General features: G+C 32.8%; 1 protein-coding gene and 1 pseudogene across 2 annotated transcripts in view; both read right to left on the bottom strand.

The window, feature by feature from the left end:
• Positions 1–4,233: 4,233 nt before the first annotated feature.
• Positions 4,234–27,549, bottom strand: part of FNBP1L (formin binding protein 1 like) — a 91,079-nt gene continuing 67,763 nt past the window's right edge. The window contains exons 7-14 of one of the 2 annotated variants that reach the window (XM_023528121.1): positions 26,892–27,038; positions 24,962–25,165; positions 15,618–15,727; positions 11,718–11,850; positions 11,251–11,345; positions 9,356–9,504; positions 7,766–7,924; positions 4,234–6,476 (exon numbers count right to left, since the gene is read on the bottom strand). In XM_023528121.1, coding sequence (XP_023383889.1) covers positions 6,469–6,476; positions 7,766–7,924; positions 9,356–9,504; positions 11,251–11,345; positions 11,718–11,850; positions 15,618–15,727; positions 24,962–25,165; positions 26,892–27,038 — 1,005 coding nt within the window. In that variant the 3' untranslated portion in view covers positions 4,234–6,468. Of the gene's footprint in view, positions 7,925–9,355; positions 9,505–11,250; positions 11,346–11,717; positions 11,851–15,617; positions 15,728–24,961; positions 25,166–26,891; positions 27,039–27,549 lie in introns of both variants that reach the window. The other variant, XM_023528120.1, reaches the window with a different exon arrangement.
• LOC111736817 lies at positions 17,430–17,548 on the bottom strand (annotated as a pseudogene).

Below are 27,549 nucleotides of genomic sequence, written 5' to 3'. Positions count from 1 at the left end.
ATAGGGCACTTTCAACGGCATTAAAAATCTGTTCAGGCAGATATCCTTTCTCCTTAATAATTTTCTTAATGGTATCTGGGAACTTTTTGCTGCCTCTTCACCAACAAAAGTTGTTTTTCCTGTTAATGTGACATTTTTAAAGCCAAACCTCTTTCCAAAATGATCAAACCATCCTTTGTTGGCATTAAATTCTCCAGTCTTAAATTCATCACCTTCCTTAAGCTTCAAGTTGTCATACAATGACTTCACTTTTTCCCTTATATGTTAGTGTCTATAGGTATGCCTTTCTTTTAGCAATCCTGTACTCACATAAAAGCTGCATTTTCAATATAACAAACTATTTTGTAAAAAGTGCAAGGCTTTCACTCCTGATGGTGCAGCTGCAGTGATGACTTCATGGATTTCCTTCTTGCTTTACGATGGTACTATTCCTGGACTCTTCTACCCTGAAATGGCGGGCAACCATGGCTGCAGACCACAATCAACAGTACATATCAAGCAACTGAACTTTTTCTTATAATGTCATCACTTTTCTCTGCTTCTTGGGAGGACTTCCAGTATCACTAGTAGCACTTTAAATGAGTCCCATGGAGCTGTTAGTCAAGGTTTACATTACTGCATTAAACATGATGAAATATATATATACATATATATCTATACATTATTGCATTAAACATAAAATACACACACACACACACACACACACACACGAACTGTGAGATCACTTTTTACTGAGAAACAAAATTTCCTGGAGATGAACTGCTCATGTGGAGATGGATTAGTGTCTTATGGCATCCTAAGCAGATACACGTGAGCTCACCACAAAAGCAAGAGGTGGCTATGAAATTATTACAGTAGTATATAATATGTACTACAGTTAATTTTATGTAGTTATGGTTTAATACATCTTTACATTTGTTTCATTACTCTTGACTGCACATGGTGACATGCAGTCAGCATGATCATGCATAAGTTTTGATAAATTTTAACTTTATAATAGATTTATGTATATTTTATGGTAGTAAATAATAGACTAGTATCTACACACATTTTATGTATTCATCATCCACCTTTTTCTTAACTTTTGATAGTTCTAGACTATGCAGTTTATCTGCAAGTTTTTCAAATTGTAGCACATCCCCAAATATTTTCCAGTATAGTTAATGAAAATAATCCAAGTATAAATGGACCCAGGTTGTTAAAGCCCATTGTTCAAGAATCAACTATACTAGCAAAATTCAAGAAATAACTAAATTTGTCCAATAGGATAAATTGTATGTATTTATATAATGGAATACTAAACACAGTAAAATAAATTATGCATAAATATGGATAAATCTTAGAACAATGTTGAGTGAAAAAGCAAATCTCAGAAGATATGTAATATTAAACATTTTTAACAAATGGAACATTAAGTTAATATATAAATCACATATGAACTATTAATATGTAAATTAATATACAAATCAAAAAACCTTTTAAATAAACTACATAAAACTATCAAGTGATGAAAGCACAAATCATTCATCAAATACTAACAACTTCCAAATCATTTGTTTAAATAATTGGGTTGGTACAATTTTTTAATATGGCTGTAACCAGTTAAATGATGGCCTCATGACTTGACGTAGGAGTGCACAGTCTTCCAGTGACTTACCCCCATTTCTCTGATAGTCATTAATTTACTAATATGCTGTCTGGCACCTGAAAAGAAGAGACATGCAGCTGATCCCCATCTCACCTCCCTAAACAAGATATCTGAGTGCTAGCTATATGCCAAGAGCCAGTGGTAGAAGCTCCCAGCTAGAGAAAAAAGTGTAGAAAGGGGGTGGGGCGGGGGGAGCAAATTGGGAACTGGAAGCTTGTGTTTTAAGTCTTTCTCATTCCACATCCAAGACTGTGTTCCCCATATCAGCCAACCAGGAAACAACCAATGACTAGCTGAATGCCAGTTATGATGTAGGACAAAGACAGAATGGGAAAGTGAGAAAAATAAGAACTGGTCAAGTCTACCACGGCTTCTGCTGGTCCTAAGAATAAGCGCCTTGGTCTGCCCAGGCAAGTGAGGGGACAGATGGACTTGTGGAGGTGGAGAGGACAAATTTGATACTCCCATCTGGAGACCAGCCAAGGGAAGATGGGAGACAACAATGTAGGAGTTGTCCCGTTACTTGCTAGAAAGCACACCCTTCTGAGTCCCTCTCCTCACACCTCTTTAATGCACAAGACAGGCCACCTCCACCACCAACTAAGCTGCAAAACAAACATTAAAAAACCAGCTAAAAGGCCATTACTACGCTGCAAGGAGCTATGTCCCCAAACACCAGTCCACGCTCCCTTCCAGTTTCCCAGCTGCTATCAGAGCTTAGATGTGTCAGAGCAGGATGAGGCGTTTCTTTGGAGGATAAATAGGTTTTCCTCAGCTTGGTTGCTCATGTCTCTCTCCCACTCAAGAACTTAGGAAACCAGAGAAGATTCTCTAACACCTGAAATAATAAATCTTCAGCTTTGTCCCCAGTGCTCAAACAAGAAACGGGGTGTCATGTGTGGTTTCTGAGATAAACCATTTTTACCCGAACTTACATGACTGACCAGTTTACAACTTTTCAGTATTTTTTAACAACCACTATGGAAATATTTCTAATATTCAGCATTAACTATGGCTATATCAGCATGCACTAACTGAGTATAAGCCCTGCTCTTACAGAGTGTAAGACCATCTTTACAGAGTTCAAATATTTAACACGTAACGTTAATCAGGTTTAGGAAAAAATACTTGGTAAAACTAAGAAAAGCAAAATAAAGACAAAATTCAGTTTAATGGTTATCCTTGAAAGAGAAAGAGATGGTAATTTTCTTTTTCTTAAATTAGGTGACACGTTCATTTTATTATAGTTCTTAACACAGTAAGTTCTCCTCAGGGTTGACATTCTGGGTTTACCAAATCGACTTGTTGCTAGCTCCCATTCTCTACAATGCTATTGCCATCTTATAAAAACAAGTAAGAAATCTTGTCAAATACTAAAATTGTGCCAAAATCAAAAGAATTATGCCTATAGAGTTCCCCATTTGTATATAAAGAAAGGAATAAAGCTAACTTGATGTGACTTAAATTCTTAAGGACCTAGGTCCTTTACATTTTCCCCTAAATGCTGACAAAATTATCTAGTACTTTTAAGAGTTTTCAAACTTCTCAGACTTCAATCTTGAAAATTTTTATTTTCCCATCCCCCAATCTTTTGGTATCTCATAATTTCTGTAGTTTTCTAGATTACTGACAGTGACTATACTCAGGAATATATTTGGTCCCAGATATATGAGCTCACTGAAATAGCTTTGGTGTTTCTTTAGCATTTTTCACCTAAACTAATACTTTCCTCACAAAATCTGTTTCAATAAGTCTGGAGATACTTTTCCTTTGTTAATATTGTTATAAGGATGTTATCTTTCCCTAGCAAGTAGAATTTGACTTCCCTGATCTTAGTTCAGATAGTAAAAGCCCTTTTCATTGTTTTGAGTGTTCTTGTTGACACTGTTTTCCTGCTATTTTGTTTTGTGTGTGTCCCGATTTCCAAGCTTGGCATGGATCTCTAAATTTTATTCCCAACAATTACAATCCCTCATTGTTCAAGAGCAACCCTGAGTTTTATTCTCTTTTGGAGTTTCCAGAAGTAACTAGTCATAGCTTCATATTTGCCCTTTTAAAAAGCTGAATGTTCTGAAATTAAAACTTCCTAAAATGACAGATATGACACTAATTATAGCAAACATTCTCTCTTTCCATGCTTCGAAATGCCAAGAAGACAAGGGTGCTTTTTCTGACTGATCAGAAATTCAAGCAGAAGCACAGGAAATGCTGAGCAATGTGTGGCTAGATTGAGCTATGTGTGGTGTTGAGACAGTTCTCATGGATGCAGAGGATAAGACAGAGTAAAAAGAAAGTCTGTGCAACACAACTATTGTAGAACAAAGGTAAAAAATGCAAATTATTACACTCAAATTCACGCCAAAGAAAGAATTAACTTTTTTTCTTTAGGAAAGCTTGAGTGAAACTAAAACTAGAAAAAAATTTCCAAACCTGCTTTGTAAAAAAGGTCGTCCAATACAGCTGTTTCCACTTATGTAACTTGTCATCTACTTTGTATTATCTGGAATTTAGCACATTCAAGAACAAAATCATTACATTTCTCTAGTTCACATAGCAATGAGATATAACACACTATACACCTTAACTGACCATGAAAAGATTGTTTTATTCCATGAAAATATTCTCAACAGAGAACACTATCTTAAACAAAGCAATTTACCATTAAGAAATCAACATGTGCACAAAAAGAGTAAAAATTACTGAAAAATTAAAGATTTTTTTTGGACAAGTCACATGTTCAAAATTTAAGAATGATTTAAACTGTGCAAGTACAAATGTCTTTCCTATTGTAATAACCCATATACAGGTTGCACTATTCCATGTGAAGGAACTTGCCTCCTACGGAAGCAAATCCTGCTTTTAGAAAAACAAACAGTAGCTTGAAAAGAACAGTTAGTCCTTACAAGAAAACCTTAAACTTTGCCCTCTGTGGCTGCTAGCCAAAAAAACACAAGCACTTCAGGCTTTGTACAGAAGACAAACACAGCCAGATCACATTTCCTCCTCATTGCTAACCTTTAAAATACAAACAGCACTAGGATTTAAAACTACTTTATGTAGTCTGTCAGTATTGAATAATGTCACATTATATAAATAACCCTGTAACGAGATTCAAAATCTAAACTTTATAGTTTACTAGCCTCAAAAGTAATACACTATATGTCAGCTGTGTAACAGGAGCACACTTGATCTTATGAAGGCATTAACTTTAAAATTGTCATTCAGCTTTAGTATAACTGGTAGTACGATTCAAACAACACTGGGAAAAAATTAAATCACACAGCTTCTAAAATATTGCTTAAAATCCAACAATACACAGACCATTTCACGTTCTCTTTCTTCCCTCAAAACAGTAATGAATCAAATTAATGAAGCTTCCATTGGTACAAACGGCCCCCCACCCCCGCCCATCTCCCTATTAAACACCACTAAGAAATTAGTTAAGATACAAGTCATTAACAGAACCACAAATGCGAGGCAGGACGACATGAGCAACAGGGCACTAACAACAATTATATTTACAAGTATAAACATACAGAAATTTCCATTTTACAAGTAAAAGTGCACATAGATCATTACAAAGTTCCACTAAATTTTATCTGGTTCAAATAAAAGTCTCACTTGGAAACAGATTATAATTGTAAAAATAAAATGAGAACATGGTAACCCCAATTAAAAGACAATGGGGGGGAGAGGTCCATAAAACTTCTCATAAAAACACTAAGTAAAATGGACTCAAACATGTCTTTAGTTTGATGCAGAAATTTGAAGATGCACCATCAAACATGGCAGAGCTCTAAAAGCCACCTACCGAGGCTACATCGGCAGCTGCAGCAGCCCTGCCGAGTTAAAGGAGGTCGCACTGAGCTGACACATAAAGCCCTTGTGGGATACTGTAGTGGTAGTGTTGGCAATCAACAGATTTAGGCACTCTAGTTTAAGGCAGCATTTGAATGGAAGCAGCTGACTTCTGACAATAGTCCTTTGTCTTGAGGTGGTGAGTATCTTCTGTGTTTATTATGCCAGGATTTCAGTGCTGACTATAGATTCTTCCCAGACTGGGGTGCTGAAGATGTATCATGTTTCAAAGAGTTCTTTCAACTGGGCTGTAGGCTAGAGCAGAGATGTTTTCTTTTTCTTATCATAAATACTTCAGGTTCACAAACTACTTCTTCATAATGCCAAAACTGGAATGTTTTGCAGTGGGGAAGTTACAGCAGCATACACAAACACTAGGATGGAAACATTAGTGCTGGAGATGTTTGACAAAGTGATGTGCACTACAAATGTAAAACAAAACAAAGGCTTTGACAAGAACAAGAGATTAAAAAGACATGCCTGAAAAATCTAGCCCGATCACTCTAGACATGCAACAGGATGTTAAGCAAGCAGAGGTGGCGCAGGCAGACACTGACAAATGGGACGGATTCTAATAGACAATGGGTCTAAGAGCCAATTAAAACAGAGCTGGGATGGAGATGGCCCTAGTGGGACAGCCAAATATAAGAAAAATTTAATGACAGCGCTGCGCTCTGATTTAGAAATCAGTAAAATAAATGGAAAAAGTTAGCCAATTGTTGGCTTTTCCCTCTTCGTGTGAGGTAACTGTGAATGAGGAATTTAAGAATTGGTATTACAATGATTTTTTAAAATAACGTATGGAAATACTAATGAAGTTAGTAGAAAATAATGTCTGCATGCACTCATGCAACTTGCTTCTCTCACTTTCTCTTTGAGCCTGACAACTCTAATACCCTCCCCCCAAAAGCAGCTGCATGTAACCTCCTTCAACATCTTGCCCATTTCCTCTGAAACCCTCTTCAGGAACCTGCAGTCCAGGAGGAAAAAGAAAAGAACAATTACTGAAGACCTTTGGTAAGACCAAAAGGGGTGTTCAGTTTAAAGTGTCCATCCCAAATGTCTCTAAAATCATTTTATAGTCAGCTTTTGAAACACCAGAAAAATTTGGAACATGAGCAAAACTAAAGACTGGTCTACTTCCTCACTTCACTTCACATAACTAGCCCTGCACAATCCAGCAAATGCTTGTTGAATTTAATTGGGGGGAAAAAAAATCTATTTTAATAATTGATGATTCAGCTAAAATGAGGCAATGCCCTAAATTGTGGCACAGATATCTTCTTCCAACCTAGTTAGTTAAAAAAGTTGTCTTTCTTTTCAAAGTAAAATATGCCAGTACTTCTCCTCCATTCAAGATTACCTTTCTAAGTTTATGTAGAACCTATTTTCATATGTATAACCACTAAATAATAAATAATCACTAAAGTGATATTCCCAAAAGTATTTTCAGGATGAAAAATATAAACATTAGATTAATTTGGAAGGAAGCCTGTACATTATTAAAAATTACTAGTAAGCCTGAAAATATTTTCGGGTCTCAAAAGAAAGCCATATTATTCACATAAGAGCTACACCAGGTTGATTTATTTTGCAGGTTTTTTGATTTACCTACTACTAAAATAGATTTTGTGCTACATACTTATTTTCTTCCTTTTAGGAAAATCAGTTAAGAACAGGGAGAAAAATGAAAATGGTTATATTCTTACTTTATCCAATTAGCCAGCTATTACTTTTATTCCTGGAAACTAGCTAAATTCAAACTCCTATGCCAAACCTCTCCTTTGGGAGTCAGCTTTCTATAGCATCTCATAGCAGTTTTGTTTATTTGAATTCACTACAGTCACTGTGTTTTCTGAAACCAAGTGTAAGAGTGTGTGTGGGGGCGGGGGGGGTTGGGGGCTGAGAAGCTTTATCTATGGATTCCTGCCTAATAGATCAAATTATATGATTTATAAGGCAGAAAACACAAATCCTTCAAACAGACTTAAGCAGGACATAAAGCAAAAGGCATCAATTAAGCTTCACACCAACATCACTCAAATGGTAAAGCGTCAACGAGAGCAGTTTCTTATGGTAATATTCACATCTCCAAGATCGAGCCTACATTCAGCTCACATAGTGAACAATAAATCTTGGATGCCCTTTAAGTTTTCTTATGTTTTCCCACCCACTGAATGTGTTTTCATTTTATTTTATCGTTCCTATGTCATACATATCACAAAGCTGCCTGGTTAGTTCAGATGTAAGTTACTGCACCTTTACTGTTTTTCTCTAGAGTTACATCTATGTATGATGTGGGAACGTAGCCTTCTTCACCATTCTGTCTCCGAGCTCTTGTCCATCCATCACCTTTGTCCTCCTCAATAATGTATAGAACTTCACCTTCTTTCATTGCCAGAGTACCTTCATTATGTCCTAGATAAGAGTTTTCATAGTACAAGTATAATTAAGCACAGCAATAATTTCAAGTAAAAGTTACAAATACAACACACAAAACAACATGAAACCCAACTAGATTTCAATGCACCTAGAACTATGGGCCCAATGATTCTTGTTAGCAACATTTCAATGACACTTTGTAGTTTACCCAATACTTTCATATACATTATCCCATTTAAGCTGCAATAACCCTGTGAGGCTGGCATTAACATTCTCCCCGCACCCCATGTAACAGATGAAGGACCTGAACCACAATGACATTATATAATTTAAAAGGATACTCTAACTCTTATTTCACTATTCCAACTCCTTTCCTAAATTTGACTACAAAATTCAAGAGATATGGATCAGAAAAATAGTAAGAAGACAGTGAGCAGTGAGAGGGTGAAGAGACAGACGATAAGAATGTAGTTTGAAGAAAGACAGAGAGCAAAATACAAGTTCAACTCTGGTGATGGTAGAAGAAAAATGGTCATAGCTACGAAGCACAAACTTCCTTCAAAACCTCATTAGCTTCAGGGCTCTCTTTCTTTTCAATCCCCAACCACTCTCAATCTGCTTAGCATTAACAATTTTTCACAAATGAATCTTCATTGAACATATGCTGAATTCCTTCCCTAGATTACTCTCTAGAGTACACTATAGCGAGATCTTATTTAACTAAAGATTTTACTCAATTTTAAAACTAATACAATGAATGTGTAGGGAAGAACCTTAAGTCAAATACCATCTTACAACAACTTATTTGTAAAGGTGTTACGATGTTCCTCTATGAGTTCCTCTGTGAGGAAAAGGATTTTTCACAGTTCAAGAGAGAGAAGGGTAACTAAAAATCAGCAGGAGAGGGCCACAATGATTTCCTCCCCTCAAAAAGTTTGTCATCCAACAATCACAGAGGAAAAGGTGGGCACGGTCAGACACTACCACATTTTCTCCTTCCCTCACCTGAAAATGTGGCCTACAGCATCAGTATATGATGATGGCATTCAGATATGCCATTTGCCTTGTTCCTGTCTCCCAATGTTAGCAAGTTACAAAGGAAAGCATTAAGTGACATCTACCAGCCTTCCACTTCCTGGGTTGGGCTACATGCTCAAGCTGCTTCAACTTTGATGAGTATGTGTAGCATTAGTTAGACCTCTGGGGGAAATTCTATATTGACCAAAGTTGATAATTAAATAATAATCTGTATTAGGATGCTGATAACATAGGTAGTTTTCTTTCAATTTCATGTATGGAAGGAAAATCTCTATGTCTATAATACAGTTAAACAAAATCAGTCATACTAAAGAACTAGGATTATAATTTTCTGACAATGTATTATTTAGCTGAGGACTCTAAAATGCATGACTCTTGTATGTAGACTCTAAAGAACCAATTTTAGCAAATATATTAGAAAAATCATACCATCAAAAGGGTAAATAGCTTTGCAGTGTCCAATAGCAGGCAAAGGGTCGTCATCTTCAAATTCATCATCGAACTCATTGTGGTGTCCATGCTGTTGGGGTGGCCCACGAACTTCTTGGTTTGCATCATCAGTATAACTTCCCTCAGGGCTATAAAACATAAAATGATCTCTGATCAAGTATCACAAACATGGGAACGTTTTATATTATCTACAAGTTGATCTCAGGATCAATTCAAAGAATCAAATATTAATGACACAGTTGCAATTAGGCTTTTATTTTCTTAAACGCCGACTATATATATATATAAATTACTTCTAAAACAAAATGCTTTGTTGAATTTCCTGAAATTAAAAAATTAGAAGACTACAATGTTCTAGACACATAACATGTATTCAGTAAATATGTCTCACTATCACCAAGTCCAGAGAGAAAATGTAAAGATGTAGTGAATGTTTGTTTTTCATCATTCTGGATTTATCGCCCTCTCTTTTGGCAAGATAACCCTAAAATTCCTTAGGGGACCCAGCCAGACCCATGTTTAGTTCACAGGCTTCAGATGAAGTTGTTCTGTCCTGGCTCCAGAGGGCCCATCTTAGCACAGCACTTGTATGGCCAGAGTGAAGAGTTCATGAGTAGATCTGTAACCCAGCTGGATATAAGGTCTCTGGATGCACAGAGACCTTAGCTTAAGACTGTTGAAAGAGAAGCTCCCTTCCTTTTCCACGGGACTTTAACCTGGAGAAATGAGCCTAGACCTTTGAAAGATCACCAAATTTTAAGATCATCATTTTTAGCCTTAAAATGAAGCCAACACAGTGGAAGGCAGAACTAGAGGTGGAGAGAAACTGAGTCCTGAGGATATCATCTGAGCTCCTAGATCAAGCTCTCCCCTGAAGCCAGCCATTAAAATCACTTTTTAGTTTAAGCCACTATGGGTAGAACAATTCATTCTGTCACTGAAATCCAAGACTCCTGGTAAAGTCAATTTCCAATTAATCATGTTAACAAGGAAGTTAGTAACTAGAAAATCTAAAAAATGTAGGTAATCCAAAGGCACTTTTTTCTTAAAACTTTTTTAAATCAAAGAGAGAAAAATGTTAATTTTTCTAAAGAATCAAATGAATAAGATTATAATAATTTTAAAAATCTACATAATTAGATTTAGCATCACTTTCAGTATGCCTGGAAGCCATGTCTTTAAATAACACGAGCTAAGAGATCAGATTATTTTAATCTGGGTTTTACCTAATAACAAAAACTATAATATTTTTGGATCTCTCTTGATATACTAAAGCTAGGTACGCTTTCAAAAAGTGATAACAGAAGAGGAGGAGGATGAACTAACATTTGTCAAGAACATCCTATTACTAGATATTTTACTACTGGGTGCTTTATGTACATTACTTCGTTTATTATTAATAACCCTGTATGATAGGTATTTAAATCTCTATTTTGTATTCTAGAAAACTGAGACTCAGAGAGCATTAAAAAGGAACTTGTTTAAATTACACTGTAATTAAGCAGTAAACCAAGATTTCTCAAATTCTTTCTAAGGTGAATCCTAATTTGTTGGGCTTTATTATAAAAAAGAAAAAGACATATTATACAGAGGGGGAAAATGCCACAAATAGTATGAAAGGAAACTTAGCAAAATGCCTTTTAGAAGCTCTGGTCCAAACTAACAAAATACATTTTTTTCCCTTCGCAAACCTTTAACCAAAATTTTTCTTTGGCATTAAATACCCAATTCCACCTAAACTTTAAGGGAATCTTCCCAGCCTAAGGCACCTAAACCTCCAGATTGTAGCTCCAAAAAAAACATACATGAAATTTAGGACAAAAAAGAAAAGTTTGAGAGAAGAGAAGAAATACAATACAAAAAAAAAAAATGACCTTTCTCGTCCCTGTGTTACAAGATGATTTATGTCACTGCTATGTCTTCTGTCTCCTCTCCCACCTGTTTTGCCTTCAACTTCAGAGAGCCAAGCCTTAGGAAAAAATAAATAAAACTGAAAATAAATATTTTTAAGAGCGTATAAGAAATTCTACATTTAAAATCTGCTTTGAGTTTTTATGATTATGTAATTCTTAAATAAAAGAAACCTTTATTCCAATTTGGTCAGTGGTCAACTTTATAGCTAATAAAAACTATTCTAAATGTTTAGTTCATATTTATATAGTTTTAATTAAAAAAGACTTCAGTGAGGAACTAAACATTATAAACCATAATACTTTACTTTTAGATTATAAACCCTAAAATTAAAAAAATATTTGAAGATAATTATAGCAAAAACCAATCTATCATAATGAAGTTTATACAAATGAATTCATCTTAGATAACCGCTAAATAACAAATCTACCTCATTCTTGTGGATTTCCATTCGCAGACGGTCAATATTATTCATGGTCTCTGCTAATTTAGGCTGTAAACTTCCTGGATCCCCCATTTGTGGATTTTTCTCATACACATCTTTCATTTTGTTGAGTGCTTCTCTAAAAACAAAAAGGAAGCCAGAGAATTAAATATTCACTCTATATGTTCCCAGATAAAAGTTTCATTTGATGTGAGGGACCCACACGCAGCCTAATCTGAAAAGAGTCATATATCTATTTAAGTCTGGTCAAATATTACCTGATTAAAGATAATATGCATAAAGCTGATAATGTATATAGACTCTGTAATTTATGGAGACAGTCTTTTAAAACATTTGGAATATCAAAAACAAAATAGATTTCATTTCTCATTTCTTATTTCTTAAGTGAAAGAACACACACACGCACACACACACACGTTTAATCAAAGGCTGGAAGATATTCCTTAATGTTCCTAAACTCAAACTCACTATAAAAAGACACATTATTCCACCTTTTCTCAGTTCACAGAATCGCTGTCTTCCCACTGGTTTATGCTAAAAATAGGAATGCCATCTTTAACTTGCCCCTCCCTTTAAATTCAGTTATTCACCTCCTCTTCGCTAAGGCATCATAATAGGCTATGCCTCAATCAGCTCTCCTTGACTCTAAATCTGATATTATTGACTAACATTCCTTAATACTCTTTTCTTCTTGATCTCCTGGAAAATACCTTTCTTTTCCCTTCTCTCCTCTACTGTCTCATAATCTCTCTTACTGGCTCCTTCTCTTCCTCTGTTCATCTTTCAAATGTGTGTTATATAAAATGACATAGGTTTCTTCTAATCTCATCATACATTCCTCCTTCTTCAGAATGGTCTTAATGTTTTTTTTTTCCCAGTTTCACTGAGATATAATCAACTCTTATTGTTTTAATATCACCTATCTTCAGATGACTCTCAAATATGTATCGCCAGTCCTCTTTAAGCTCTAGACTTAATTTCCAAACCCAACTAGATTCCTTCAGATGGATTTTTCAACATATTTCAAAACTCAACATAAACAAAACCACTATCTTTGCTCCAAATTTATTTTTTCTTACTGTTTCAATTAAGTCTTCATCTGTAATCTTGAGCTAAAAAGTCTTTTTTTAATGCCTCCATTTTTCTGTTCTTCGACTTCCAATAAGGTGAAAAGACTGACCTACTGTGCCTTTGAAATGACTCATATCTACTCCTCCTTTCTATTCCCAAGAGATGTCTTATTTTAGGCCCTCAGCATCTCTCACCTGATTATAAAGCCTTCTAATTGGTCTCCTTGCTGCCAATGTCTTTCCTATACAATCTACTCTTCATACAGTTTTTAATTATCTTTCTTTAGAGTACAGAGGTGATAATATCACCTCTTCTCTCAACAACTTCTGGTGACTCTCTAATCCCTACAGAATGCCACAAAAAAAGCATTCAAGACTTTTCATAATTCATCCTATGCCTTTTCATCGTTATCTTCTGCTATTACAGTCCACACAATTTCTAATCAAGTCTCCCTGGCCTACAACCAATTAATTCCAGGCCATGCAATGAATTCTATGCCTTTATTCTTGTTTTCCTTTCTTCCTTGAATGCTCCCACTCTCCTCTTACTGCCTAACTTCTTATCTAACTGACAAAACCCTACTCTCCCAACAAGGTCTAACTCCAGTGTTCTGGAAACAACAGGCTACTGTTTGGATGCCAACTCTGACATTTACTAGCTACCTAATCTTAGACACATTATGAATTTATTCGATACTCGATTTCTCCATCTATATAACAAGAACAATAATCTCAGAGAGCTATTTTAAGGAGTTTAATGACATAACTCCATGTAGAAGGCATAGCTCACTTCCTAGTATATAGTAAATCCATCAATAAACATTAGTTTCCTACACTATCGCCCTTCCTCTTCCCCCAACATCTCCCCAGTGAAGTTTTTAATTATCCCAGTAAGAATTTATTATTTTTCCTCTAGGTTCTCCCACAATTTTATTTATATCTCTATTAGCAGCTATCATAATCTAGTTTGTACAGAAATTGAATTGTTTGAGTCTTATATCTTTCTCAATCAGAATGTGAGCCTCTTATGATCAAGGACTGTTTTATTCCTTTTCATATCTTCTACAGTCCTGGCAATCTATTACATATGGTTAGCCCTAAATATTACATTCTAAGTTACAATTTTCCAGAGACCATTTGCATGTTGCTCTAGTAAGAAATACTTTAACATTTAAAAATTATTTCATGGGGATATAATGTACACCATGGTGAGTATAGTTTATAATAATATTGTATATTTGAAAGTTGCTAAGACAGTAGATCCTCATCACACACAAAAAATTTCTTTTGTAACTATATATGGTGATTAATATTAAATAGACTTATTGGTAGTGATCATTTTGCAATATATACGAATATCGAATCATTACCCTGTATACCTGAAACTAAATGATGTTATATGTCAGTTATACCTCAATTTAAAAAAAAAAAAATTATATTTTGATTTTGATCCTCATTTTCTACAGACTGATTTTTATGAATTGCCCACTTGCTAAAATTTATTTGTAATCCCAAAAGGAATACTCATGGCACTTTCATAGTCATTAGACATACACAGAGTTGTGAAAAACTTGAGTCATTTGATGCACATGTACATTCTCAGCTGAGGTCAAACAAGGAGATGCTCTAACTTCTTGTTTCTGCTCTGATACTCTGAACAAATGTCCTTTTTGTGGTCTGGTGTCCCTTTTTTTTTTTTTTTTGCATTATTGTGTTCTTTGTTGGTGAATTTTTCTGTTTAAATAGCCCCTAAGAATAATGTTGAAGTGCTATCTAGTGTTCCTAAGTGCAAGAAGGCTGAGGTGCCTTATTCAGAAAATACATGTGATATATATGTATGTATGTATGTATGTATGTATGTATGTATGTATGTTATATAAGGTCTGTTCAGACGTCAGCTACAGTGCTGCTGGCCCTGAGTTCAAAGCTAATCAATCAACATATATTAAATAATGTTGTCTTTAAAAAGGAATACACATAATACAAGGTTATGTACATATCAGTTGATAAAAACGTTGTGGCCAGAAGCTAACTGGAACCCAACCCAATATTTTCTGTTTCAGGATTCACTAATTCAAATGTTCATAAGTGACTTTATAGAGCATCACTGCCACAAGTAATGAGAATTGACTGTAATGCTGTATTTCATTTATGATTAAGCATCCAATCACAGCTAATGTACAATTCTTAACATCGAAACTTTAATCACTCATGTTAAGTTTAAGCTCCAATTTTATCTTCAATGTAAAAGCAAAAAGTCAACAATCCATGTAATAACCCTTCATTCATCTTAACTATCTGTGTTCATTAAAACAAAACTAAAGAAAACTTTATAAAATTAAAAATTAAAGCTGTGAGTGAATGAATCTGAAGCCACAAGTAATTAAAGCTGTGAGTGAATGAATATGAAGCCATAAGTAATCAAGCACTGTCAACATATTTTGATACAAACAAAATATTTACCACTTCAGGTTTCTATTGAACTCAATCTATATACCAAAGCAAAATGAAAATTTACCCAACTGTTCTTGATAATGAGTCATCAAGCAATTTTGTAAATGTATGAAAGGCATAAATATATGTTAGCATCCAATAAGTAATCTGCAACCTAAGAAATTCTCTAACATTTCATTTTCACTTGCAATATGGCAACCATAAAATTTTCCAAAGTTTAGGAGTGTATTTTTTCCCCTCAAAAGATATTTCAATTAGGATGTATGATTTTTAAACTTTTTATACATCACATTTAAACACATCATTCAGAGTAGACCCTGAAAGGAATAATAATGATAGAGAGGAGTTAATGGAAAAATACTTTTGGTCTGATTCTTTTTGTAGTTCTCTGTTAAGTTCATCGATGCGCTGCTGTAGTTTTTTACGCCTTTGTTCTGGTGGCAGATGACTGAAATCTTCTAGTGCTGGGCCCTGAAAAGAGAATCTAAATCATTACAAAAGGTATTTTCAAGAAATGTTATTTTAACAAATACCCATTATAAAATAAAAATACATGTTAATTTTAAGTTTAATTTCAAAGTAGCCCAAACAACCCCTTTTAAGAAAAAGAAATCTACATAGATATGTGTGTATTAATTAAAACAACTATATTAATAAAATGGTTCAAATTCCAATCAGTTTATAAAATCATTTAAGAGAACGGTAAAAATATCACCAGATACAGATAATTGGTAATGACCAATATAACATTATTCCTAGGTCTTGGCAGAGTTAAAATACATACGAATCTTCTCACAGCAACAACAAAATGAAAACACATAACATTTCTCATCTATACAAATTATTTATATATAACATATTACATTCCCAAATCACACTGACTGCCATGACAGAAAATACAAATGTTCAGATTGAAAATTTGAAGTTTATATAACTGAATTAAGTAAGCAACTTACCTCATAAAGACAATCTAATTAATAAAATGTTACTATTGCATATAGTCTTTGAATGATTACATTTTTTAAACCATTCTATTCTTTAGAAACAAAACATACTTGATCATTAAAAAACAGAAGCTAGAACTATCCACTGAGTAAAGTTTAAGTAGAAATTAAATTCCAATAAGGAGTCTATTTTCAATTATCCTTTTGTATAACCAAATAACATACCTCTTTTGTTCCTGAAAGAATGATACAATCCAGAGAGAAATAATCCTTCTTTAGGAAGTGGAAGTACACTTGATGTTTAAAATTCTTTTTAATATTTAATATAGTTGCTTTGATATTCAAGCAACTATATCATTTAAGAAAAAGTGCAAGTATTTAGATGTAAATCTCTGATTCAAAAGATGTCTTTTCCTCATAAATGTTAATCACGCCACTCTTAACTTTAGTTATCTTATCAGAGATTATAAAACAGAACCAATATTAGCAACTATTGATTCCATTTCATATAAACCCATATTTACATAGAGTTTTTGTACAGTCCAAAAACTGATGACACCTATCTCATTCTTCATTTTTCTTTTTAAACTGATAATGTTAAGAATACACAAGGTTCAATTTTTAAAGTGCTGTTGAAATGAGCTTCCAAAATAAATTCATTCTTGCTCTTTGGGCCACTTATTCCTATAACATATATGCTAAATGATTTATTTCGCCATCTATAAGATAATCTAATTAATAGAATGTTACTATTGCTTTTAAAAAAGAGAAAACTCACTTTTAGGATGAGCCATGATCATATGTAACATCTAATGAATAAAAGAATCTCTAGAATTTTTCTCAAGAGGCCTACACATTATGGACATTCAACAAGCTTGCTTATAAAGAAGTAGGACATCTTATCTAAGTTGCTTTTGTTTTTTAATCTACCAGTAACTACACATAAAAATCTGTCAATCAACCAAATTTGACCTAAATAAATGGTAAAATTTCCCATCCAAGATGCCTTTAAATTTAGCGGTCAATTATCAAGATAAGTTCTCAGTTTTACTCTAATTTATGGCACAGGTTTTAAAAACTATTATATGTGTGCCAAAAATAAAACTTTCTAATCTATATTTTTATTTTTATTTTTTATTTATTTTTTTTAGGCGAGGCAACCCTTGGTTAACCTCACAGATTGCAGAGATTGCAAGGACCTTGTCAGCTTACAATTCCTTTTTTTTTTACACCTACAGCACCTGGTCTTCCTAGGTGGTCTCCCATCCAAGTACTAACCAGGCCAAACCCTGCTTAGCTTCTGAGATCAGACAGGGTTGGGCTTGTTCAGGGTAGCATGGCTGTAAACTAATCTACATATTTTCAAATATTTCTTAAAATTCTGAAAAACTAATGCAGTGAAGAAACATATTCCAATGTGATTTATTTGATAATATTATAATAAACTCAAAACTACCTGTAAGTAAATCCACCAAATTTCCACTATGCCTAAACAAACCTTGTCAATTTATGAACAGTATGTACCTAGGCACTTGCATGTCTAATATCCTATTATAACCTATTCTATTATAAAATATGAGAACTAAACCCACTCTATTTCCTGTAGGTATAAAGAAGACCACTGATGCATTTAACCACCTCTCCTACAAGGGAATTCATAAAAGGCCAAACTGCAGGAGTCTGAAAAAGAGTGGTTTATTTTCTAAAAATGAGAAACTATGTAAACATTCAATAATTTTTTGGTTAGGTCTTCACAATGTACTTCCATTAATTTGTCTGAAATAAATGTGTAAAGGAGCAACAAGCACACACACACATACACACAATATTTAGTTTATTTGTGCTTTTACTCCTGTTCACAGTACAGAAGAAAGCACTAGACTCTATAATTAAATCAGTAGAAAAATTTTCATTTTTGGTGTTTGGAAAATCCAATGATTCTTATGATAAACTACAAATCAAATTTATTTTAAAGGGTGTTAAGAAAAATCATTTTTGTTTAATTTTCCTTCTATAAAAACATAAACTTTGTTCTACCATGTAACTTCCAAAATAATGTTTAACTATAATTTTATTCTCTGTAACATGACAAGGACTACACCCAATAACATTTAAGAATTTAATGGGTTGATTACAGGTTAAACAAATTATTTTTGAATTTTTATGACATTAAGAGGTACTGGCATATGTTGGACTATGAATTAAATTATAAAAAGACATGTACAAGGTGAAATGTAGGGATGTATCTCGCCACTTGTTTTACTTAAACAAAACAATGTTTTGAGATTACTGAATGTTGGCACAGTATATAAATCAGCACATAAGGCTTACCATCTTCACCGACCACTGAATAGTTCAATGAAAACAGAAAGAAATGGTAAATTATTCATATGAAACCTTTAATACAGAAGATGCAATAACCCATATATTTTCATAGTATTAAAATAACTCATGTACATTTCACAATCCAAACAATTATGCCAGAAAGACAATTTTAAGTACATGTTTTGGAAAGTAAATTATTGCAAAAAAAATAAAATAAAATAAACATACAGTGATGATAATGGGCAGATATTTTCTAGGTGCAAATAAAACTCAAAAGTAAATAGTAATCATTCTATCAGTAATCATGTTATTTTCTTTAAAAAATTTTTATGCATGTGGATTTCACTTATATAGCTCTTCATTCTCAGAATGCTAATATTTGAAGAGTCCAATATAAAAGACTGAAAATTAGCCATTTTAAAAGAAATCTCACATGAAGTATTAAAGAACGGAATGTTCTTCCCAATGCATTAAACATAACACCATTATCTGAATTTTTATAGTTCAAAATACTGCTTTGAATTTAAATATATCATGGGTAAGTGAGGATAACATTTCTACTCTAGTTTTAAGGTGCTTTTTAAAAATGTACAGACATATTATCAAAATAAGAAATGAGTCACCCAGACTCAAATTTCCCATATGTACTTCCTAATAGACACAAGTATATGGATTGAATTTTGCTTTGAAGATATAGCTTCTATTTTTCATTTTTTATTCTGAAATCCATATGCTCAAAAAGCAACACTAAAAATATAATTTCAATTTTTAGAAAACTAGTTAAAATTTATGCTTTCTGAAAATAAAATGACATAGCCAGAATACTCATATAGTTATATATACTCATATGTATACATAACCCACGTTCTATGGGTTAGCAGGGTTCTGCAACTGGCATCCCAACGAAACGTGTAAGACACGTGCTTGTGTGTACACGTGCACATGCGCACGCGCGCACACACACACACACACATACACACACACACACACGATCTCGTGACTCTGAAGATACAGGAGAGCTTTACAATGTTAATCTTCACATTCACTTCATTTGATTAGCATCCTCTAAAATTTTTCTTTCCCTGTTTTCCAAATCATAATATTTTAAAGTTTGGGGAATGTCAGGTAGAATTTCACATAAAAATATGAATTTCAATAGCTAACAAAAATATCTACCCCTTATCTCTGATGAATTGGCCATATATATTAATGGTTATAATGATAGGAAAAGATGACATATGCTATCCATTATCTTTCCAAATTAAGCTTAACATTCTTTAGACTGTCAGTAGTTTTGGGGAACAAAAACCACAACTTATTTTGCTGTGACAAAATTCCTGATGAGATAAAAGGGTTTAAATTTTAAAGTTATTCATGGTCTTCTTTGTTACCAAAACAAATTATACATAGGACAAGAAGCAAAATATCTAAGGTATCTGAATTTGATTTATCTTTTATAATTTTTACCAGCTAAATTTCTAAGTGATACAAATTATTTTTCCAGTTTTTATATTAATGTTTTAGAGAAAACATTAAGATAATTGTAACTAAAATATCAGCTGTTTTTAATCAAATTTTACCATCAATTAGAAAATAAATTTACAGTTCATTAACATCATATTCGGGGATACAAAAAACTCAAGTTCTCAAAATATTAGAAATATATTTTTTCTTTTTTTAAGTAATTCATGTTCAATACAGAAATACCTTACTCTTATATGCAATTATCCTATACTTACAACTAGAAAATCTCACATACTCACTATATCTTAATAAATATGCAAGGGAGCTAAAAAAGAAATTAGGATATTAACATTATTAAGTATATTTCATTTAAAGACGGAAAAATTCTGAAAACTGTACTCTGGACAGATAAAATCTTAGAAAAATGACTAGAAGTCTATAAGATTCTGAATAATATAGACAGAAAACATGGACTTGCTATTGCTACATAAATCTACTTCTAAAAAAAAAAAAAGGATACCCAGTAAAAGTAGTTAAAGGGTAAAAATTATTCATTTCCATATTAAGTAGTTAAGTTTGGGTGTGCACCAAATACTCATTAACGGATAATCTTGATGTCACAGAAGGAATTTATAGACCTTTATCCCTCAGAAAAAGCCTACTGATAACACTGTCAAATTAAAAATCATTAGTCCAATATAACATTTCTCATATCCTTAAAGGTACTGGGAACTGTATACACTAGGTTTTCTTTTTAAAAAGTTATCAATTTTTAGAAAAGCCAAAAAGCATGTATTTAGGAAAAATGATGTAACAAATATATAGTTTCTGATCTGAATGGTACATTCATCGGCTTTAAGAAATGTTAAAATAATTTCACAATATATGTAGCTTGAACTATTCTGCTGTACATCTTAAAACTTATACAGTGATATATATCAATTATTTCTCAATAAAACTGGGAGAAATGACTAAGAAAATATTCTATTTTTACAAAAATACCTGGGGATTGAATTTTTTTTTTTTAGGAAATTTACCTGGCTGGCTATTTCAGTGGAAATGTAAAAAGTGCTTAGAAGTGATTTAGTATAAGTGTAGTGAATTCTCTGCTGTATGATATACAGGGAAGATGTTAAGAGAGTAGATCCTAAGAGTTCTCATCACAAAACTTTTTTCTTTTTATTGTATCTATATAAGATGATGAATATTAACTAAACTTATTATGGCAATATATGTAAATCAAACCATCATGCTGTACATCTTAAACTTATATAGTGATATATGTCGATTATTTCTCAATAAAACTGGGGAGAAAAAGAAACTTTAAGACTTAACTTTGTCAGCTTAATACACTTAAATGTAAATCCATGTAAGAACATATAATTCTTAAGTGGAAGAAAAATATCTCTAGGGGTTAATTTTGAAATGTATCTAGTAAACTACCAAATACCAATCAAAATAGAAAGAAATTTTTCAATACCAAGGTTATAATAAACTTTCCTTCCTGCTCTATCATCCAAATGCCTACTTGGTTTTCTGTCATATTTTCTATCTTGTATACTGCCTCTTTTCTTTGGCATGATAGCTAATTTTTAAAGGGAGGATTCTGGCTTTCTAGAAGTTAAGACCTCCATAAAATCAACGTACTAATATTTAAAATTAAAGCAATATGTGAAAATAAGACAAATAATGACCAAGCAAATACTTTTAAGTTCTACAGTAATAAAATTCTACCTATAAATTTTTGCGATAATGAATATGTCACATTTTTAAGTTTCTCTTTCTAGGGCTCACAGTTCGAACTGCTTCAATCGTTTTTTATAGAATTATATTTACTTCGTATCTTTACAAATATACTGTGCAGAATATTGTAACTGGGCCCAGTAGACTCAATGCGTAGATATACAAATGGTTACAAAAATATGATTAACAGTAATTTCTCATGATTTAACAACATAATATTTAATGTACTTTCAATCATCATACAAAGATGGGAATTAATTTTACCCTCAAATTCAAGCAACAGAAACCCGAAATATGATTTCTATTGCCTATTACCTATTGCCCATAAGTATAATGCACACTCATTCACAGGGACTTTTCAAAATGTCATGTATAATATTATCTACATACAGAAGTAGGTAAGGTAGACACAAAGAAGTTCATGTCATTGTAGGAAAAAGGGAGTCCAAAAAGAGACAGAATACACTAAGACATTTCTGCTCCACTACTGACATCAGTTAAGTGTATCATATTGTTTTACTGAGAACACAGATAATAATGTAATCTTGCTCTAGATTAACATATATGTTCTACATGTGGCCAAAAGAGAAACTCAACTAAAGCAATTTGAAGATAGGAAGGGCTACGAAAAGTAAAAACAGACAGGCTAAGCAGAAAAGGAAAAAGAAAGAAAGAAAGAAAATAGAAAGAAGAAAGGCAAAGAAGAAGGAGGGCGGGAAAAGAGAGCACACCAGCAAGAGGGAACCCAATTATGTATATTACTGTTAATGATTAGACCTCATATGACACAGATTTTGAGTTCTTATCCATAGATTATCATACCTATGGTTTTCTATGTTCAAACAAATCTCATAAATCTATCTAAATTATGAGCTATGACTATTACAAACACTCTCTTAAAACCAAACATAAACAAGAAAACAGCCTCACTAATACAATGAAATAATGCTAATTTATCAGGAGTATAACAGATGTTGCTAAGTTTAATATTTGCTTTTCACTTTTCTAGATTTTTTCATATACAGATTATCTTTAGTTATAAGTAAATTTTAAAAAAGAAAAAAATACTTTTAAGTCAAGAAAACCAATTCCATGTAAATATTACTCAATAATATCTAGTATTTTAATAGGCTTTACAATTTACAACCTATCATCTATTATCAGTTTGATCTACAATCTTAATATTTAATACACCTATCTTTAATTCTGTATTTAATTATTGAAAACTGTGCTTTATGCTTCTAAAAGTAGGGCAATTAAAATTGAACTTAATTTTTTGTCAACAAAATACTTTATAAACTGGCAGAAGTCATCATCAGTGACAATTACATGAGTAACTCCAGTGACAAATTACTGAAAGTCTTAAAAATGTAAATACATTACAAGACAATGGTGGACATGATTTCACAAACAAAAAAAAATAGCTAATATGATTGTACCCAGCACCCTCTTTATAATACCATTCTTTTATGGTTGAGCATTTCAAATGTTATAAAGAGGAGTTGATTTTAACTTGAGGGCAGCTATACTTAATTCTGTGGTGTATTTAAACTACGTATTTATAGGAGAGCCTTATAATGAGGGTGGAGAGTATTAAAAGCCACACTACACACACAATAGGCCATCATGCATTTTAACCCATTTTTAAACTTACCCCTCTTTTGAGGCTTCTGAAAGAAGGAATTCTGGGCTTCCCTGTTTTTATTTCATTCATACAATAATGCACAGGCTCAATGGAGAATGTGAGAAACTGGGACCCATTAGGAGTACTGGATGTGAATAAACTAGTAGGGGTTAAGGGTGGGGACTGTGGCTAATATGGAAATAAAGAAAGGAATCAATAAGCCAAATGTGCATAGTTTTTTCCTAAATGAAATTTCTATTTTTGGCAACATACTTTTCACAAAATATATCTCAAATAAAATTTTCTATAAAAATATTATAAGAAAGTTAACATAGTTTGCCAACACTGGCATTTTAAAAAGTCAAACTTACTTTTAATAATGTACCATTTCATCACTTGATCATTTTTACAAACTGACAGATTAGAAATATAGAGTACACAAATTATAATGGTAGAGAGAGCAGTATGACCTTCTGATTTCTCTTCTGGTTTCTAGAATATTAACTAGCATCACCTAGTTATACCTAATCTTTACCTGTCAAGAGATAAAGGCAGCAGCTACAGTTAAAGTTATCTAAATAGGTAATGTCTATGAAAATAAATTATTAAAACTGATTACCACAAATAGACAAAAAATTTCATTACATTTGTGGTTTTCCTCTCAGACTGTTTCTATTTTATCCTTATTGCACCTCTTTTTTTTTTGTATTCTCTTTTTTTTAATCAGTACACCTTGTTTTTCTAAGCTCTCCTAGTTACTCTGATCTGACCTTTAAAAAGTCTCATCTCTCAGCTTCTTGACTAGACAATATTATTAAAAGCATGAATAAAGCTTGGGTTAACTATAATTATAGGTATATTATAATTTGAGCTAAGTTTTACCTACATTCATGTCAAGATCAGAAAAATGAATTAAAAGGATCATGTGTGCTTTAATACAGCACATCAGATTAAAAGTTCTTATCTATTTTCCTACTGTTATACTATTATAATCACTAAACTGATAAGAAAGATTAAGCACTCATCTATTCCATCTGCTCATCTGGTAAGCTAGATTTATCTAAAATAAACAGCACATCAAAAGGTAGGTTCCAACAAGAAGTTAAGAGTGAGATTTTCTTAGTAAACTAGAAATTTTTAAAACTTCAAATAACCAAAAACATTGAGCCCTTCCATTAAATATTCATATGGATAAAAATAACTTCATTAGTATAATCTATAAGACCTAATTTGATATTTTATTACTGCTGTGGCCCATCATTCATTCTAACTGAGAATTGCAATTTTAGCGGTCATATAGTTAGATCATGATGTTTCCTTAGAAATTCTGACTGAAACTATATACAAATGAAATTCCAAAAGCATATAATTTAAGAGGTATTAACAACTTATTCTATTCATTATTAAGGAATGGTCAAATGTTAAATCTAGTAATAATTTTTGCTATTAAGGTATAAAACTCTATGTTTCTAAAAGTGAAAAGTTCACTCAATCATTCAAATCAAAATACTCTCTAATAATAAACATTATCCATGCAATACCTATACTGATTTAAATAACAAACTAAAACAAATTATTGGCACACAGAAATTTTATTACTCTTACCTTTGGTTTCTTTCCAAAGAGCCACAACTTGCCCTTGGCCTTTCCTACTGTGGTTTTGGCATCCACCTTCCCACTTTCCTGTTTGGATGCACTGATAGTCCCATCAGAAACTGTTCTATAAATATGCTGACTGTAATCTTCAAATGGAAAGTCTCCTGGAGGCTCGAATCCAGACTTGAAGGAGTCTACTACCATTTGAGAGTCCTATACACAAGAAATATGTTTAAAAAACCATTCCACCTGCTCATAATACCACATTAACTTTCAAAACTTTAATCAGTGAAAGAAAACAACAAATAAAAATTTAAAGAAATATAGCACAGTAATCATGTAAGGGTTAAAATGAATAATTTCTTCCTGCGACTTTGTAAAAACCCTATTTTAATCCCAATAGAAAAAAAAACACTAATTTACAAATTACCACTTTATTAATTTGTAATATTCATGAATGTTTTTACTCCACTGCTTTAACCCACTGAAATTCATCAGAGGACTAGTTGGCAGATAAGGTCTGACTGCCAAAAGGAATATATAAAGAGGTTATACTCAAGTAGAAACGCTAAGAAGTTTCAAAGGAAAAAAGCTTTTTTGTTTTACAGAATGTCTACAAAGAAGTTGACCTTTGGAACAGATGAAAGGGCTGCTAATCATAAAAGAGTTAAGAGACAAGTAGAGAGTCTTTCATTCATCCAATGGGGAAAGGATAAATGAAATATATTAAATACATACTTGGGAATGTTAACGAAGCAATGGAGCAAGATCTCACAAAAAGTACTGAGTGCAAAAAGCAACTTTGAAAATATAAAGTTCAATATATTTACCTGAAACTTTAAAATTCATATAAGTATTATACAGTATTTTTGGACATATATACTCTATCTGAATGTCCTAATGACACCTTAAACTCATTACTTTCAAACAAAATTTTCATACTCATTCCTATAAACTCCTCCCCACCTCTAACCACCTTTCCTCTTACATTCCCTATCTCTGTTAACAGTACATTTTGCCTGAAATGTAGTCAAAAGTCATCATCAAGTGATACCTTGCTTTATTCACTGCCACCCCTAACAATCATTTGCTAAAGGGTAAGACAAGTGAGAGAGGAAGAGGAACTTAGCTATGTTTGTAACTTTGGACCCAGCCATACCAAAATACAAATGTACCTTTGAGTTCCCAGTTAAAGAACCTCCACATCCTCTTTCCTTTTTAAAACTTAAGTCAGAATTCTATTTGTTATAGGAAGGATCCTCACTAATATAATACCAACTTTCTGTGAAGACTAAAATATGCGGTACATATTTGACACTCTCCAAACACTGGTTCTCTTCTCTTGCTCTTCCCTCGTATCTTCAGTTTCTGCCAAGTATCTTTTCGATCAACATTTAGCGAGCAATGACCAGGTACAAGACTGCTAGACCTTAATCAAGATATAATGTGATTAGAGATATTTCCTCAAAGGGAACAGGGCTGTGTTGTTCCTTCTACTCATAATGCCATCCTCCTTCCTCTATCTCATTCCATATATTATCCATGCTTCAAAATCCAGTTCAAGTGCCAACTCTTGTGTTAAAAGCAACTCTTAGAACTCTAGATCTGACCATTTCCTTCCCTAAACTTTAGAGTAACAGAATAATAGAATTTGTAACATATAGGTCACAGGTTAGTTATACTCTTGGAGTAAACTGAAAAATTAGGGTGGGGTGAGGAAAGGGTTAGAACTCTTTTCTTTCAAACAATTAGAATTTAATATTTAGAATGATCCTCAGAGCCCAAAGGAGTCCAATCTATTACCAGACTTTCTTTTATAGAATATAATTTAAAATCAACTCACATCATTTACTTCACCCTTTTTCTAAATCATTTCACTAACTTAAATTGCACATCTGAACCAAATACATTTATTCAAATATAATTATATAGTACTTACTCTTCTTTCATCAACTGATTTTGCTGCAAGAATCATTCCTTCCAAACATTTTGAAATGATAGGAATAACTTTGCGTTCTGAGTCTGCAAATCCTCTGTAACACTCACTGAGTTTAATAGTCCTTCGTTCATCCATTTCTTGTAGTTGCTAATTAGAAATTTTAAAAAAAGGAAAACTAATGTTTTTCATCCTGAAGCAACCCAACCAAAAAAAAAAAAAAAAATTCAAGTTCTACCCTAATAGTTACACTATTATTAAAACCTTTTAACAAGTGCTATAGACTTATAATACTTACAGGCCTGTTAAATAAAAGAAAAAAAAACCAGGTTATCACTGGTTTTCATACCTTCTAAAGGGACCCCATACAGGCTCCCACTCCCTGCCTCATACCACCTCCACCTTTCTTTCATTCTTCAGCCAGAGCAGTTGTTGCTATTAATATTCTATTCTATTAATATTCAAAATTCTATTTGAAGATAGAATTTTGATGATTTTTTTTCCTTTTTAAGCAATTAACCTATAACATAAACAAGTCTGAGACTTCTAAGCCCATTTAATTAGCTCAGAATACTTTGGGAAGATCTGGCTGGACTAAGAATCCATAGTTGACTGCATACCAACGGGTATCCAGACCTATTACAGTCTACAGCTCAGACTG

This window comes from Pteropus vampyrus, unplaced genomic scaffold (genome assembly GCF_000151845.1).
Source record: "Pteropus vampyrus isolate Shadow unplaced genomic scaffold, Pvam_2.0 Scaffold22, whole genome shotgun sequence".
Classification (NCBI taxonomy): Eukaryota; Metazoa; Chordata; class Mammalia; order Chiroptera; family Pteropodidae; genus Pteropus; species Pteropus vampyrus.
Note: the sequence above shows the minus strand (reverse complement) of the source record. Positions and strands in the feature narration are given on the sequence as shown.